Source organism: Stenella coeruleoalba (assembly GCF_951394435.1).
Source record: "Stenella coeruleoalba genome assembly, chromosome: 2".
Lineage (NCBI taxonomy): Eukaryota > Metazoa > Chordata > Mammalia > Artiodactyla > Delphinidae > Stenella > Stenella coeruleoalba.
Genome location: NC_137147.1, coordinates 21535390 through 21550767, shown reverse-complemented (window position 1 = coordinate 21550767; position 15378 = coordinate 21535390). Strand labels below are relative to the sequence as shown.

Below are 15378 nucleotides of genomic sequence, written 5' to 3'. Positions count from 1 at the left end.
CTATAAGAGTTTGATAGTTTCTGGCCTTACATTTAGGTCTTTAATCCATTTTTAGCTTATTTTTTGTATGGTGTTAGGGAGTGATCTAATCTCATACTTTTATATGTAGCTGTCCAGTTTTCCCAGCACCACTTACTGAAGAGGCTATCCTTTCTCCACTGTACATTCCGCATCCTTTATCAAAGATAAGGTGACCATATGTGCGTGGGTTTATCTCTGGGCTTTCTATCCTGTTCCATTGATCTATCTTTCTGTTGTTGTGCCAGTACCATACTGTCTTGATTACTGTAGCTTTGTAGTATAGTCTGAAGTCAGGCAGCCTGATTCCTTCCTCCAGCTCCGTTTTTCGTTCTCAAGATTGCTTTGGCTATTCGGGGTCTTTTGTGTTTCCATACAAATTGTGAAAATTTTTGTTCTAGTTCTGTGAAAAATGCCAGTGGTAGTTTGATAGGGATTGCATTGAATCTATAGATTGCTTTGGGTAGTAGAGTCATTTTCACAATGTTGATTCTTCCAATCCAAGAACATGGGATATCTCTCCATCTATTTGTATCATCTTTAATTTCTTTCATCAGTGTCTTATAATTTTTTGCATACAGGTCTTTTGTCTCCTTAGGTAGGTTTATTCCTAGATATTTTATTCTTTTTGTTGCAATGGTAAATGGGAGTGTTTTCTTGATTTCACTTTCAGATTTTTCATCATTAGTGTATAGGAATGCCAGAGATTTCTGTGCATTAATTTTGTATCCTGCTACTTTCCCAAATTCATTGATTAGCTCTAGTAGTTTTCTGGTAGCATCTTTAGGATTCTCTATGTATAGCATCATGTCATCTGCAAATAGTGACAGCTTTACTTCTTCTTTTCCGATTTGGATTCCTTTTATTTCCTTTTCTTCTCTGATTGCTGTGGCTAAAACTTCCAAAACTATGTTGAATAAGAGTGGTGAGAGTGGGCAAACTTGTCTTGTTCCTGATCTTAGTGGAAATGCTTTCAGTATTTCACCATTGAGGACAATGTTGGCTGTGGGTTTGTCATATATGGCCTTTATTATGTTGAGGAAAGTTCCCTCTATGCCTACTTTCTGCAGGGTGTTTATCATAAATGGGTGTTGAATTTTGTCAAAACCTTTCTCTGCATCTATTGAGATGATCATATGGGTTTTCTCCTTCAGTTTGTTAATATGGTGTATCACGTTGATTGATTTGCGTATATTGAAGAATCCTTGCATTCCTGGAATAAACCCCACTTGATCATGGTGTATGATCCTTTTAATGTGCTGTTGGATTCTGTTTGCTAGTATTTTGTTGAGGAATTTTGCATCTATGTTCATCAGTGATATTGGCCTGTAGTTTTCTTTCTTTGTGACATCCTTGTCTGGTTTTGGTATCAGGGTGATGGTGGCCTCGTAGAATGAGTTGGGGAGTGTTCCTCCCTCTGCTATATTTTGGAAGAGTTTGAGAAGGAAAGGTGATAGGTCTTCTCTAAATGTTTGATAGAATTCGCCTGTAAAGCCATCTCGTCCTGGGCTTTTGCTTGTTGGAAGATTCTTAATCACAGTTTCAATTTCAGTGCTTGTGATTGGTCTGTTCATATTTTCTATTTCTTCCTGATTCAGTCTTGGCACGTTGTGCTTTTCTAAGAATTTGTCCATTTCTTCCAGGTTGTCCATTTTATTGGCATAGTGTTGCTTGTAGTAATCTCTCATGATCTTTTGTATTTCTGCAGTGTCAGTTGTTACTTCTTTTTCATTTCTAATTCTATTGATTTCAGTCTTCTCCCTTTTTTTCTTGATGAGTCTGGCTAATGGTTTATCAATTATTTTTATCCATTCAAAGAACCAGCTTTTAGTTTTATTGATCTTTGCTATCGTTTCCTTCATTTCTTTTTCATTTATTTCTGATCTGATTTTTATGATTTCTTTCCTCCTGCTAACTTTGGGATGTTTTGTTCTTCTTTCTCTAATTGCTTTAGGTGCAAGCTTAGGTTGTTTATTCGAGATGTTTCCTGTTTCTTAAGGTAGGATTGTATTGCTATAAACTTCCCTCTTAGAAGTGCTTTTGCTGCATCCCATAGATTTTGAGTCATCGTGTCTCCATTGTCATTTGTTTCTAGGTATTTTTTGATTTCCTCTTTGATTTCTTCAGTGATCACTTCGTTATTAAGTAGTGTATTGTTTAGCCTCCACGTGTTTGTATTTTTTACAGATCTTTTCCTGTAATTGATATCTAGTCTCATAGCATTGTGGTCGGAAAAGATACTTGTTACAATTTCAATTTTCTTAAATTTACCAAGGCTTGATTTGTGACCCAAGATATGATCTATCCTGGAGAATGTTCCATGAGCACTTGAGAAAAATGTGTATTCTGTTGTTTTTGGATGGAATGTCCTATAAATATCAATTAAGTCCATCTTGTTTAATGTATCATTTAAAGCTTGTGTTTCCTTGTTTATTTTCATTTTGGATGATCTGTCCATTGGTGAAAGTGGGGTGTTAAAGTCCCCTACTATGAATGTGTTACTGTCGATTTCCCCTTTTATGGCTCTTAGTATTTGCCTTATGTATTGAGGTGCACCTATGTTGGGTGCATAAATATTTACAATTGTTATATCTTCTTCTTGGATCGATCCCTTGATCATTATGTAGTGTCCCTCTTTGTCTCTTCTAATAGTCTTTATTTTAAAGTCTATTTTGTCTGATATGAGAATTGCTACTTCAGCTTTCTTTTGGTTTCCATTTGCATGAAATACCTTTTTCCATCCCCTTACTTTCAGTCTGTATGTGTCTCTAGGTCTGAAGTGGGTCTCTTGTAGACAGCAAATATATGCGTCTTGTTTTTGTATCCATTCAGCCAATCTGTGTCTTTTGGTGGGAGCATTTAGTCCATTTACATTTAAGGTAATTATCGATATGTATGTTCCCATTCCCATTTTCTTAATTGTTTGGGTTCGTTATTGTAGGTCTTTTCCTTCTTTTGTGTTTCTTGCCTAGAGAAGTTCCTTTAGCATTTGTTGTAAAGCTGGTTTGGTGGTGCTGAACTCTCTCAGCTTTTGTTTGTCTGTAAAGGTTTTAATTTCTCCATCAAATCTGAATGAGATTCTTGCTGGGTAGAGTAATCTTGGTTGCACGTTTTTCTCCTTCATCACTTTCAATATGTCCTGCCACTCTCTTCTGGCTTGCAGAGTTTCTGCTGAAAGATCAGCTGTTAACCTTATGGGGATTCCCTTGTGTGTTATTTATTGTTTTTCCCTTGCTGCTTTTAATATGCTTTGTATTTAATTTTTGACAGTTTGATTTATATGTGTCTTGGCGTATTTCTCCTTGGATTTATTCTGTATGGGACTCTCTGTGCTTCCTGGACTTGATTAACTATTTCCTTTCCCATATTAGGGAAGTTTTCAACTATCATCTCTTCAAATACTTTCTCAGTCCCTTTCTTTTTCTCTTCTTCTTCTGGAACCCCTATAATTCGAATGTTGGTGCGTTTAATGTTGTCCCAGAGGTCTCTGAGACTGTCCTCAGTTCTTTTCATTCTTTTTTCTTTATTCTGCTCTGCATTAGTCATTTCCACTATTTTATCTTCCAGGTCACTTATCCGTTCTTCTGCCTCAGTTATTCTGCTATTGATCCCATCTAGAGTATTTTTCATTTCATTTATTGTGTTGTTCATCATTGTTTGTTTCATCTTTAGTTCTTCTAGGTCCTTGTTAAATGTTTCTTGCATTTTGTCTATTCTATTTCCAAGATTTTGGATCATCTTTACTATCATTATTCTGAATTCTTTTTCAGGTAGACTGCCTATTTCCTCTTCATTTGTTAGGTCTGGTGGGTTTTTATCTTGCTCCTTCATCTGCTGTGTGTTTTTCTCTCTTTTCATTTTGCTTATCTTACTGTGTTTGGGGTCTCCTTTTTGCAGGCTGAAGGTTCGTGGTTCCTGTTGTTTTTAGTGTCTGTCCCCAGTGGCTAAGGTTGGTTCCGTGGGTTGTGTAGGCTTCCTGGTGGAGGGTACTAGTGCCTGTGTTCTGGTGGATGAGGCTGGATCTTGTCTTTCCGGTGGGCAGGTCCACATCTGGTGGTGTGTTTTGGGGTGTCTGTAGACTTATTATGATTTTGGGCAGCCTCTCTGCTAATGGGTGGGGTTGTGTTCCTGTCTTGCTAGTTGTTTGGCATGGCATGTCCAGCACTGTAGCTTGCTGGTCGTTGAGTGAAGCTGGGTGCTGGTGTTGAGATGGAGATCTCTGGGAGATGTTCGCCGTTTGATATTACGTGGAGCTGAGAGGTCTGTTGTTGACCAGTGTCCTGAAGTTGGCTCTCCCACCTCAGAGGCACAGCACTAACTCCTGGCTGCAGCACCAAGAGCCTTTCATCCACATGGCTCCTTAATTTGGGATGATTCATTGTCTATTCACGTATTCCACAGATGCAGGGTACATCAAGTTGATTGTGGAGCTTTAATCCGCTGCTTCTGTGGCTGCTGGGAGAGATTTTCCTTTCTCTTCTTTGTTCTCACAGCTCCCAGGGGCTCAGCTTTGGATTTGGCCCCACCTGTGCATGTAGGTCGCCGGAGGGCATCTGTTCTTTGCTCAGACAGGACGGGGTTAAAGGAGCAGCTGATTCGGAGGCTCTAGCTCACTCAGGCCGGGGGTAGGGAGGGTCACGGAGTGCGGGGCGGGCCTGCGGCGGCAGAGGCCGGCGTGACGTTGCCAGCCTGAGGCGCGCCATGCGTTCTCCTGGGGGAGTTGTCCCTGGATCCCGGGACCTTGGCAGTGGCGGGCTGCACAGGCTCCCCGGAATGGGGGTGTGGATTGTGACCTGTGTTCGCACACAGGCTTCTTGGTGGCGGCAGCAGCGGCCTTAGTGTCTCATGTCTGTCTCTGGGGTCCGCACTTTTAGCCGCGGCTCGCGCCCGTCTCTGGAGCTCGTTTAAGCAGCGCTCTTAATCCCCTCTCCTCGCGCACCAGGAAACAAAGAGGGAAGAAAAAGTCTCTTGCCTCTTTGGCAGGTCCAGACTTTTCCCCGGACTCCTTCCCGGCTAGCCGCGGTGCACTAACCCCCTGCAGGCTGTGTTCACGCCGCCAACCCCAGTCCTCTCCCGGCACTCCGACTGAAGCCGGAGCCTCAGCTCCCAGCCCCGCCCGCCCCGGCGGGTGAGCAGACAAGCCTCTCGGGCTGGTGAGTGCTGGTCGGCCCTGATCCTCTGTGCGGGAATCTCTACGCTTTGCCTTCTGCACCCCTGTTGCTGTGCTCTCCTCCGTGGCTCCGAAGCTCCCCCACTCCGCCACCCGCAATGTCCGCCCGCCAAGGGGCTTCCTAGTGTGTGGACACTTTTCCTCCTTCACAGCTCCCTCCCGCTGGTGCAGGACCCGTCCCTATCCTTTTGTCTCTGTTTATTTTTTTCTTTTGCCCTAACCAGGTACGTGGGGAGTTTCTTGCCTTTTGGGAGGCCTGAGGTCTTCTGCCAGCATTCAGTAGGTGTTCTGTAGGAGTTGTTCCACGTGTAGATGTATTTCTGGTGTATCTGTGGGGAGGAAGGTGATCTCCGCGTCTTACTCTTCCGCCATCTTCCCAGAAGTCCTATGTCTGAGTCTTTAAGAGAGTAAATCTTAAGTGTTCTCACCCCACTACATCTCACCACATTACATCTGTGTGAGGTGATGGATATGTTAATTAGCTTGATTGTGGTAATCATTTCACAGTGTATACATGTATCAGAACAGCACTTTGTACACCATAAATATATACAATTTTTATTTGTCAATTATACCTCAATAAAGTTGGACATTGTTTTAATTAATTTTTTAATTCAATAGAAGAGATGGAAGATACAGTCAAGGAATTTTACCAGAAGATTCAATAAAAATAATAGCAGAAAATTATAAGAAAAGATGGAGATATGTCTGATGGTTCCAGGATGGTCCTTTTCCACTTACCAGGAATTCCAGGGAAGAAACTCAAGTTACTGTGTTATTCCAAGGCACAAGTTATCCTGGGAACAATACCAAAAATTGTCTTACAGGTGAAGAGCACAGGTCTCCAGATTGAAGGGACCCCTCTATCCCAGTGTCCAGCACAATAAATGAAAAAAGATCTATATCTATATCAAGGCACACTTTCATGAAATCTCACACCAGGGAAGAGAAGGCCATATAATTATTTCACAATATACACGTATCTCAAATCATCATGTTGTACACCTTGCACGTAATATATGTCAATTATATCTCAATAAAGCTGAGAGAGAGAGAAGGCTATAAAAGCTGTCAGAGAGTAAAATCACATCAATGACCAAAGAATATATGGAATCTAAATAAAAAAGAAAAATGGTTCTGAAGAACCTAGGGGCAGGACAGGAATAAAGACACAGAGGTAGAGAATGGACTTAAGGACACGAGGAAGGGGAAGGGTAAGCTGCGACAAAGTGAGAGAGTGTCATGGACATATATACACCACCAAACATAAAATAGATAGCTAGTGGAAAGCAGCTGCATAGCACAGGGAGATCAGCTCGGTGCTTTGTGACCACCTAGAGGGGTGGGATAGGGAGGGTGGGAGGGAGATGCAAGAGGGAGGGATATGGGGACATATGTATACTGATAGCTGATTCACTTTGTTATACAGCAGAAACTAACACACCATTGTAAAGCCATTATACTCCAATAAAGATGTTAAAAAAAAAATGACCAAAGAATAAGAACCTGAATGGCACCGTACTTACCAAAAGCAACACTGGGTGCTAGAATTCAATAGAGTAAAGCCTTTAGAATTCTGAAGAAAAGTGATTTGCAACCTAAAATTTATAGCCAGGTAAAGTGTCAATTGAATACAAGAGTAGGGAAAAAAGTCATTTTCAGTCATACAAGGACTCAGAAAATATCTTGTATATATGACCTCCAAAAAATTACTTGGAAATGTACTCCAGGGAATTCCCTGGTGGTCCAGTGGTTTGGACTCTGCACTTTCACCACTGAGGGCGTGGGTTCAATCCCTGGTGGGGGAACTAAGATCTTGTAAGCCGGGAAAAGAAAAAGAAAGAAAGGAAGGAAGGAAGAAAAGAAAGAAAGAAGGAAAAAGAGAGAGAGAGAGAGAGGGAGGGAGGGAGGAAGGAAGGAAGGAAGGAATAAAATGTACTCCAGTGAAATGAGGGAGAAAACCAAGAAAGAAGACAACACAGAATTCAGGAAGAGACTTGCGCTGGAGAGAGGGCAGAGACTTAGAGAAGTGTGAACTGTAGACATTGGAGGAACCATGGGTTTCAAGCTGGAAAGCAACAAAACTTGTTCTTTCCAAGTTTTAGAAAGAACATCCTGTCCTAAGTCTGAAGGCAGAATTAGTAGACACTTTCTGGGAGACGAGTCCGGAAGTTTTTGCAAAACTCAGTTGAAATGTAATTCAGACCTAAACTAAGGTGGTAGTTATGAGAACCATGACACTGTAGATCCATAAACAGCAGAGCTGAAATCTGATTGGGGGTCTAGCTCAATTGCATTTTACTGTAAACATTCATGGCATGAATACTGAACAAGGACAAGAGAGAATCCACAAGGACATAAGCCCTGGAAGATGGCACTTGGTGGGCAGGAAATAAAGAAATACCAGCAGGCTTAGAGGGAAGAATCATTCCATTGGGTAATTTTGAAAAGAGAGACAGTGCTACATCCACTGGGAGGTATAGGAGCTCCTACCTTCCTTTCTGCAACACTCAGAGCTGTCTGATTAAAATTTTAGATCTCTGCAACAGAGGTTAAATTTTTTTAAAAGGAAGGGTTGAAGGGGAAGCCGTTGTTCCCCTTGCTTGACTCTGTAAGGGCTGAAGTAGCACCAGTGCAGCAGCCTACATCAGGAGAGGGCCGTACCTCAGAGCACTTCAGGAGCAGTAGGCTTAATGGATACTTAGAGCTACATCAAGTGGCTCATGCCAGTGGGGAGTGAGATGGCTCCAGATAGATTCTAATTTGGGCTGTAAGCAGTCTGTGGCCCTGAGATGAGGTTGGAGAGGAAGGCAAGGGCCAGATCTGAAGGGCCTTGACAAGCATGGTATGAAGAGTAGATGTTATTCATGTACATTAGGAAGTCACTGCAAGGTTTTGAGCAGCCGAATGACCTTGCTCCACCCATATGTTACGACTACTCTACTGCTGTGTGGAGAATGGACTGGAAGGGAGTAAGAGCTGACAAGAAAGCTACCACAGCAAGAGATGCTGTTAGCTTGAACCAGAGAGCTTCCATTAGAGATGCAAATACGAGCTCTGCTGGAGTTCAAATCCCTGTATTTTGCTCGATTAAATGGACGAGGAGCAGGTTGGTGTCAGGGTGGGGGATTAGAAGCTAAATTTGGGATGGATCTGTCAAGTTGGAGATGCTTGTGAAAAATCCATATGGAAATGTCAAATAAGCAGTTGACTATATAAGCCAAGGTCTGGGCTGGAGCTGTATTTGCTTGGTTCCTTCCTTCTGATTTGAGCTTAAACTCCAGATTGTGGCAAGGAGGGCATTAACATTGAACACCTACTATAGGCCAAGTACCAATTATGTTACAGATGTTTCCGTCACAAAGTTTATACACATTTTCCAAAAATGCCTTCCCAATTCAGCCCCACCAGGACCCAACTAGAGGCTACCTGGGAAACGCTTATTGCAGACACTCAGACAAATCAGGGAGTAAATTCCTCCCCCCCAGGTTGCTAACGAGTTCCTGGAGGGGTTGCTGCACCTGGATCTATGTTCAAAGACTCCAGAGACCTGAAGATATGAAGGAGTCTGGTGATAATCCCAGCCCCCAGCCACTGAGCTGTCCTAACCTTCAAGCCTTCCCAGCTGAGTCCCAGACAGCACAGAGCAGACACAAACCATCCCCTCCATGCCCTGTTCAAATTCCTGGCCCACAAAAGCTATGCTTGTAATAAAAAGATTGTTGTTTGATGCCATTTAGTTTGGGGGCATTTTGTCATGCAGTAACAGGAATGGTTACTGAAGTGTTTTCTCAAGAAATATCTATTTAAAGACACAGACCTACTAGAGAATGGACTTGAGGATACGGGGAGGGGAAAGGGTAAAAAAAGGAAATATCTATTAAAATGCAAACGCACTATTTGGAAGGATAAACTCTTTCAGATGAACACACACAATCAGTGTATCCAACAGACAGCAAAGCAGAAAAAAGGAGCCAAGAGATACTCTCTTGTTTCACCGACAGAAAAGAGACACGTAAGTGGCCTCCAGAAAACCGGAGGCATAAAGATGGCCACACCATGAAGACACACGGCTAAACGAGAAAGAGATGCATCCAAAGGAAGATGAGGCAGGAGAGCAAAGTCCAGCCTCATTTACCTCACAGTTGGGCTTAATTCCTCAACTCTCTCACTAACCACAAAGTTATTCATTTAGGCCAGTTTTTCCAAATGTACTTGCTTAACGTTAAAAATCACCTGGGGATCATATAGTAACAAGCACCAAGGGTAATTATTACCCCCAGGCAAGTTTGGGAAATGCTGAAATATGGAATTTTTAAATTAAATATAAAACAAAATAGCGAACATGACAGCCTCCCCCCAATAATCACTGTTCTGCAGTGAATGGGGTTAATACTCAAGCTTCCTGTTTATAAAAAGCAAGTTGCAAGTTCTAGCAGCCTTGAACCCTGAGAATGTAAATCCCAGCTAAGTCCAATTACAATAATGTGGAGTAGAAGTTGAAAATATTGGAATTCATTTGCTAATCAGTCATTACTAATTACATGAAACATTAAAAATATGATTGTAAAAAGAAGGAATATTTAATGAAGGTCAATTTAATTCAATTGATAAAATATAAAATAAGAGAGATGTTAGTTTAAATATTTATGGTCTTATTCAGGCTGTTACTCAACACAAGTAAAAATGATGGAGCAAGATACATAACCTGGATTCTGTGGGACTGAGAAAAGAGCAGGAAATGTCACACTAAAAGCCATGAATTAATTCTACTTTAGTAACTGACACTAATGTCTACACTGTCCCCAGCCTCACCACCTCAATCTGAATCTCATTTCAAATTGTTAATATAAATCCTGGAGTTTTCTTTCCCGGAATACATTTAGAGCCTTCTAAGGAATCTGTGGCGAGATTGTTCTGAGTCATGAAGCCACCATGTAACTGGTTATGACTCCCAAGTTCTGCGTCATTAGGAGAAGACTTTCATGATACTGGTATTGATCCGTATCGATGAACACTTTATCAATCCCAAAACCCTAGCCCCCACAGAGACTGGGAGCAATTTAGTCCCCTCTGAGCCTGTTCAAATTTATTGCTCTTGCCTCTTGAGACCATTTAGTAGTTATATGATGTAGTTTTCCAGAGTAAAATTGACATCCATCTCTGATTCCCAGAGTTTGTGTGTATTGTAATGGGTAAAACAAAATGTCTGCTGAACTATGTATTATTTGTACTGATAGATCCTGGAGTTCTAAACAATAGAAATGGAAGTCCCTTGCAACATACCAACTTAGAAGCATAATATCCATCCTTAGACCAGTGGCTGTGTGTAATAACTCAGAGTGCATATTCTACAGCAGAAAGCATCGTGTCATCTCCCCATTAATCTCAGGCCTCTCTGTCTTTCTGGCCAAGAACTGGAAGGCCCTGGCTGCTCACCATCTCTCTGTATCACTGTTCTCTCCCTCCCAGGGATGTCTCTCATACCAGTGTTACTGCCCTGCCATCCAAAGGCCTGGAACACCTGAAGGAACTGATAGCAAGAAACACTTGGACTCTAAAGAAACTTCCACTTTCCTTGAGTTTCCTTCATCTCACACGGGCTGACCTTTCTTATCCGAGCCACTGCTGTGCTTTTAAGAATCAGAAGAAAATCAGAGGGTAAGTGACAGTGTCTGGAATAAGTGACAAAAGGCTTTGGTTGAAGTTGAATTAATTTCTGGGTTTGAGGAAGAAGCTCTGTGGTTTGAAAACCAGGTGAAGAAGAATTTGGAAACATCCGTCAGAGACATGAAGTTCATGGGACACAGTGACTGCAGACCGAAAGGGTTGCAGATAAGAAATAAGGCCTGTGTCGCTGGATCACAGCAGGGGAGGGAAGGATTTTAGGTGATGTTGTAGGAGAGGCAGGAATCTTGTAGAGGTTACACGACATGATTTCTGGCCTCCAGACCCAACCCATATTAGGTGCCACAACTATGAGGACGAACTTAGGAACAACACGAGCAATTGGATTACCTGGTCAGTTCAGGCCTTGCAAATGTCACAGCTCCCTGGTTACAGTGTGGGCTTTGTAGTCACCTGGGTTTGTGTCCCAGCTTTGCCACTTCCTAGCTGTGTTATCCCACCCTACTCACTTAACCTTCCTGAGCCTTTGTGAAGGGAGATCGTAATGCTACCATTTACAGAGGTTTTGAGAAGAGCAAATGAGAAACTGAGTAGAAAACACCTATCACCATGACCTGGAATTTAAGTTCTCATAATATGTATTATTTTATTAACAGGCTGCTTGTGGGGCTGCAAAAGAGGGATGGCCTTCTTTTTCTCCCATGCTCTCTCTGAATCTTGTCTTCACCTACAGTTTCACTCTGCATCATTTCCCCTTTTGTGTCTGTTCTTCATTTATCTCTTATTCACTCCCTCTTGGCTTCTATATAATATCTGCGGGTTGACTTCCTGCACTCAGACTAGCAGTTGTAAATAAGTTGGGATCTAGCTGTGGGGATAGAAGCAAACAGGAAAGTTGAACAGCTGTGCAAAGAAAGCTACTGCGGGCATAACAGTGGCAGAAAACTAGGAGTGGGATATGGGGACGGTGTCAGCCAGCCCTGAGCAGAAAAGGGACCAGGGACGGGCCGGAGGCTAAAGTGGACCCCGAGGGCAGTATCCAGATTTCTCGTCAACCTCCAAACAGGTTGGAATAGGCAGTCCACCAGGCATTTTAAGCAGAGCTCAATAGATGAATCTGCTCAGCAGCTAAAGCCAGTTAAAGAATCCCATTTGGGGAATTCCCTGGTGGTCCAGGGGTTAAGACTCTGTGCTTCCACTGCAGTGGGCACTGGTTCGATCCCTGGTCGAGGAACTAAGATCCTGCATGCTGTGTGGCGTGGCCCCCAAAAAAAAAAAAGAATCCCTTTTGATATCAATCTGGAGAGCTAGTGAAACACTAAATCTTACTTCCATAAGCATGTCTGAACAATAGTGTCCATTTATTCATTTGTTCAATAAATATTTATTGAGCACCTGTTATGTGCCTGGCACTGTCCTATCCACAGCAAGAGCCTTCTTGCATTTTGTTAACGTTCTAGAATGGGAAGTCAGAAAAGAAACAGGCAAACAAAAAGAAGATATTAGATAGTGCTGTGAAGAAAATAAACACAAGGCTCAGGCAATGTATTAAGGAAGACGAAGGAAGCCTCTTCTGAGGAAAGAAAATCTGAGTTTAAAACTGAATAATGAGTAGAGGCAGCCATGAGTTTTTCAGGCAGGCAAAGGGAACATGGAATTCTAAAGCTCTGAAGAGGAAAAAAAAAATAATAGTAACCAAAATATACATGGCACTAACAATGTTCCAGGTGCTGTCATAAGAACTTCAAAATGATAAACTCATCTAATCCTTTAACAATCCAAAACGAAATAGATACTCTCCCTATCCCATTCTACAAATGAATAAACCAATGTTCATAGACCTACCCAAGATGAAACAGCCAGTAAATAGTAGAATCAGGTCCTAACCTAGGCAGACTGGCTCTAGCATCCATACTTTTTTTTTTTTTTTAAGTCACTGCTGTTCTTGAACTGGTTGCAGACGAGAAATAAGGACCAATGTCAGTGGATCACACTTCGAGAGGGGAGGGTTATAGGAAATGACATAGGAGAGACAGGCCTGACCAGATCATGTAGAATCTCACAGAATCATGTATATCATACGAAGTAGTTTGCATATTTTGCTAAGTGTTGTGGGGACTATTAGAGGGTTTTCAGCAAGTGGTGACTTATATCTACTGCCTTGCAGAATCCTTGAGTCTTTAATGTGTAATGAGAGCAGTATTCGGAGCCTGCGTCAGAGAAAATCTGTGAAAGCTGTAAATGGTCCCTTCGAACAAGAATATGAAGAGGATCTGGGTGACGGCAGCGCTGGGTACAAGGAAAACTCCAAGTTCCAGGATACCCACAGCAACTCTCATTATTACGTCTTCTTAGAAGAACAAGAGGATGAGATCATTGGTTTTGGCCAAGAGCTCAAAAACCCCCAGGAAGAGACCCTACAGGCCTTTGACAGCCATTATGACTACACCGTGTGTGGGGGCAGTGAAGACATGGTGTGTACCCCCAGGTCGGATGAGTTCAACCCCTGTGAAGACATAATGGGCTACAAATTCCTGAGAATCGTGGTGTGGTTTGTTAGTCTGCTGGCTCTCCTAGGCAATGTTTTTGTCCTGGTCATCCTCCTCACGAGCCACTACAAACTGACTGTCCCACGCTTTCTCATGTGCAACTTGGCCTTCGCAGATTTCTGCATGGGGATGTACCTGCTCCTCATAGCCTCCGTAGACCTCTACACGCAGTCTGAGTACTACAACCATGCCATCGACTGGCAGACAGGCCCTGGGTGCAACACAGCTGGTTTCTTCACCGTCTTTGCCAGCGAATTGTCAGTGTACACACTGACAGTCATCACCCTGGAGCGCTGGTACGCCATCACCTTCGCAATGCGCCTGGACCGCAAGATCCGCCTCAGGCACGCCTACGCCATCATGGTTGGGGGCTGGGTTTGCTGCTTCTTGCTCGCCCTGCTCCCTTTGGTGGGAATAAGCAGCTATGCTAAGGTCAGTATCTGCCTGCCCATGGACACCGAGACTCCTCTTGCCCTGGCATATATTATCCTTGTTCTGTTGCTCAACATAGTTGCCTTTATCATCGTCTGCTCCTGTTACGTGAAGATCTACATCACAGTCCGGAATCCCCAGTACAACCCGGGGGACAAAGACACCAAAATTGCCAAAAGGATGGCTGTGTTGATCTTCACTGACTTCATGTGCATGGCCCCAATCTCATTCTATGCTCTGTCAGCACTTATGAACAAGCCTCTCATCACCGTTACTAACTCCAAAATCTTGCTGGTTCTCTTCTACCCACTTAACTCCTGTGCCAATCCATTCCTCTATGCCATTTTCACCAAAGCCTTCCAGAGGGATGTGTTTATCCTGCTCAGCAAGTTCGGTATCTGTAAACGTCAGGCTCAGGCATACCGGGGTCAGAGAATTTCTGCAAAGAACAGCACCGGTTTTCAGGTCCAAAAGGTTACCCGAGACATGAGGCAAAGTCTCCCCAACATGCAGGACAACTATGAACTGCTTGAAAACTCCCATCTAACCCCAAATAAGCAGGACCAAATCTCAAAAGAGTATAAGCAAACAGTTTTGTAAGTGGTAGGGGGACTTGGGCTGGTTTCTTGAGCATGCATTCCAACCACTGACACAACACACAGTTGACCCAACCTGCAGGTAGTGTTCAGCTCTGGAGAGGGACTAGCCTTAACCTAATCATTGCCTCCAAGAAGGAAGAAAGGCTACCGACATGTCTGAATCCCAGGTGATATCAAAGTAATGTATACTTTCTGGAAGAGTTGCTGGATGCTAAGTGCAGTGATGACATTGTGTAAAATGCTTAATAAATATCACCTGAGCCAATGTTGACATTGAGCTTTCTCACTTTCATATGGCATTTCATACTAAAGCTTCAGCAAATGGCAAATGCTATTAACTTGGTTGGTGACCACAAGATAAAACTGGCCCCATGTTGGTTTAGTTCCACTTCATGTTCCCTGATACAACCCAAGAGAGTTTGAGTCCCTAGAAACTGAAAAGTCAAGCAGAACATCATGCACGGAACAGCTATTTTGACACATGAAGGAGGGGGAAGGTGTAGATTTGAGTTGTTTTTTCAGACTCTGAAACTTAATCATCTCTGCACAAGAATCTACCTGATGTGACCCAACTGTTGCCTGGAAAAACTGGCAAGATTTCAGCTGTTGTGGCTGAGCAGACTAAGAATTACTCTTCTTGGCCAGTCTTCTGGCATTAAAGATGTGAACTCTAGAAAGTACTTATAAATAGTGACAAGTGGGAATTATGAGCGGGGCACACTAGATCTCCCACTGATTAATAAAGCAGGCTGGACACTAGTTTACTATTGGATCTTGGGCAAATTACTGGGCTTCTAAAGTCTGTAGAAATGAAGGAGATTGATGGCCTCTTCCAGTTTTAAAACTCCATGTATATCCCTTTCCCTCAAAACATAGGTTGCCATGACAAAGAGAAAGAAAAACAATAAGGAAGCAGAATCTGTTTTTCCTATCTTGTAGGAAAAACAATGTGCCATCTCCTTCTCCTTGGAGCCTAGACATA

General features: G+C 42.7%; 1 protein-coding gene across 1 annotated transcript in view; it reads left to right on the top strand.

Moving 5' to 3' along the window:
* Positions 1 to 14397, top strand: part of TSHR (thyroid stimulating hormone receptor) — a gene marked incomplete at both ends in the record, with an annotated part of 164017 nt that extends 149620 nt beyond the window's left edge. The window contains 2 exons of the mRNA XM_079913184.1: positions 10661 to 10849; positions 12984 to 14397. Coding sequence (XP_079769310.1) covers positions 10661 to 10849; positions 12984 to 14397 — 1603 coding nt within the window. The remainder of the gene's footprint in view (positions 1 to 10660; positions 10850 to 12983) is intronic.
* Positions 14398 to 15378: the final 981 nt, after the last annotated feature.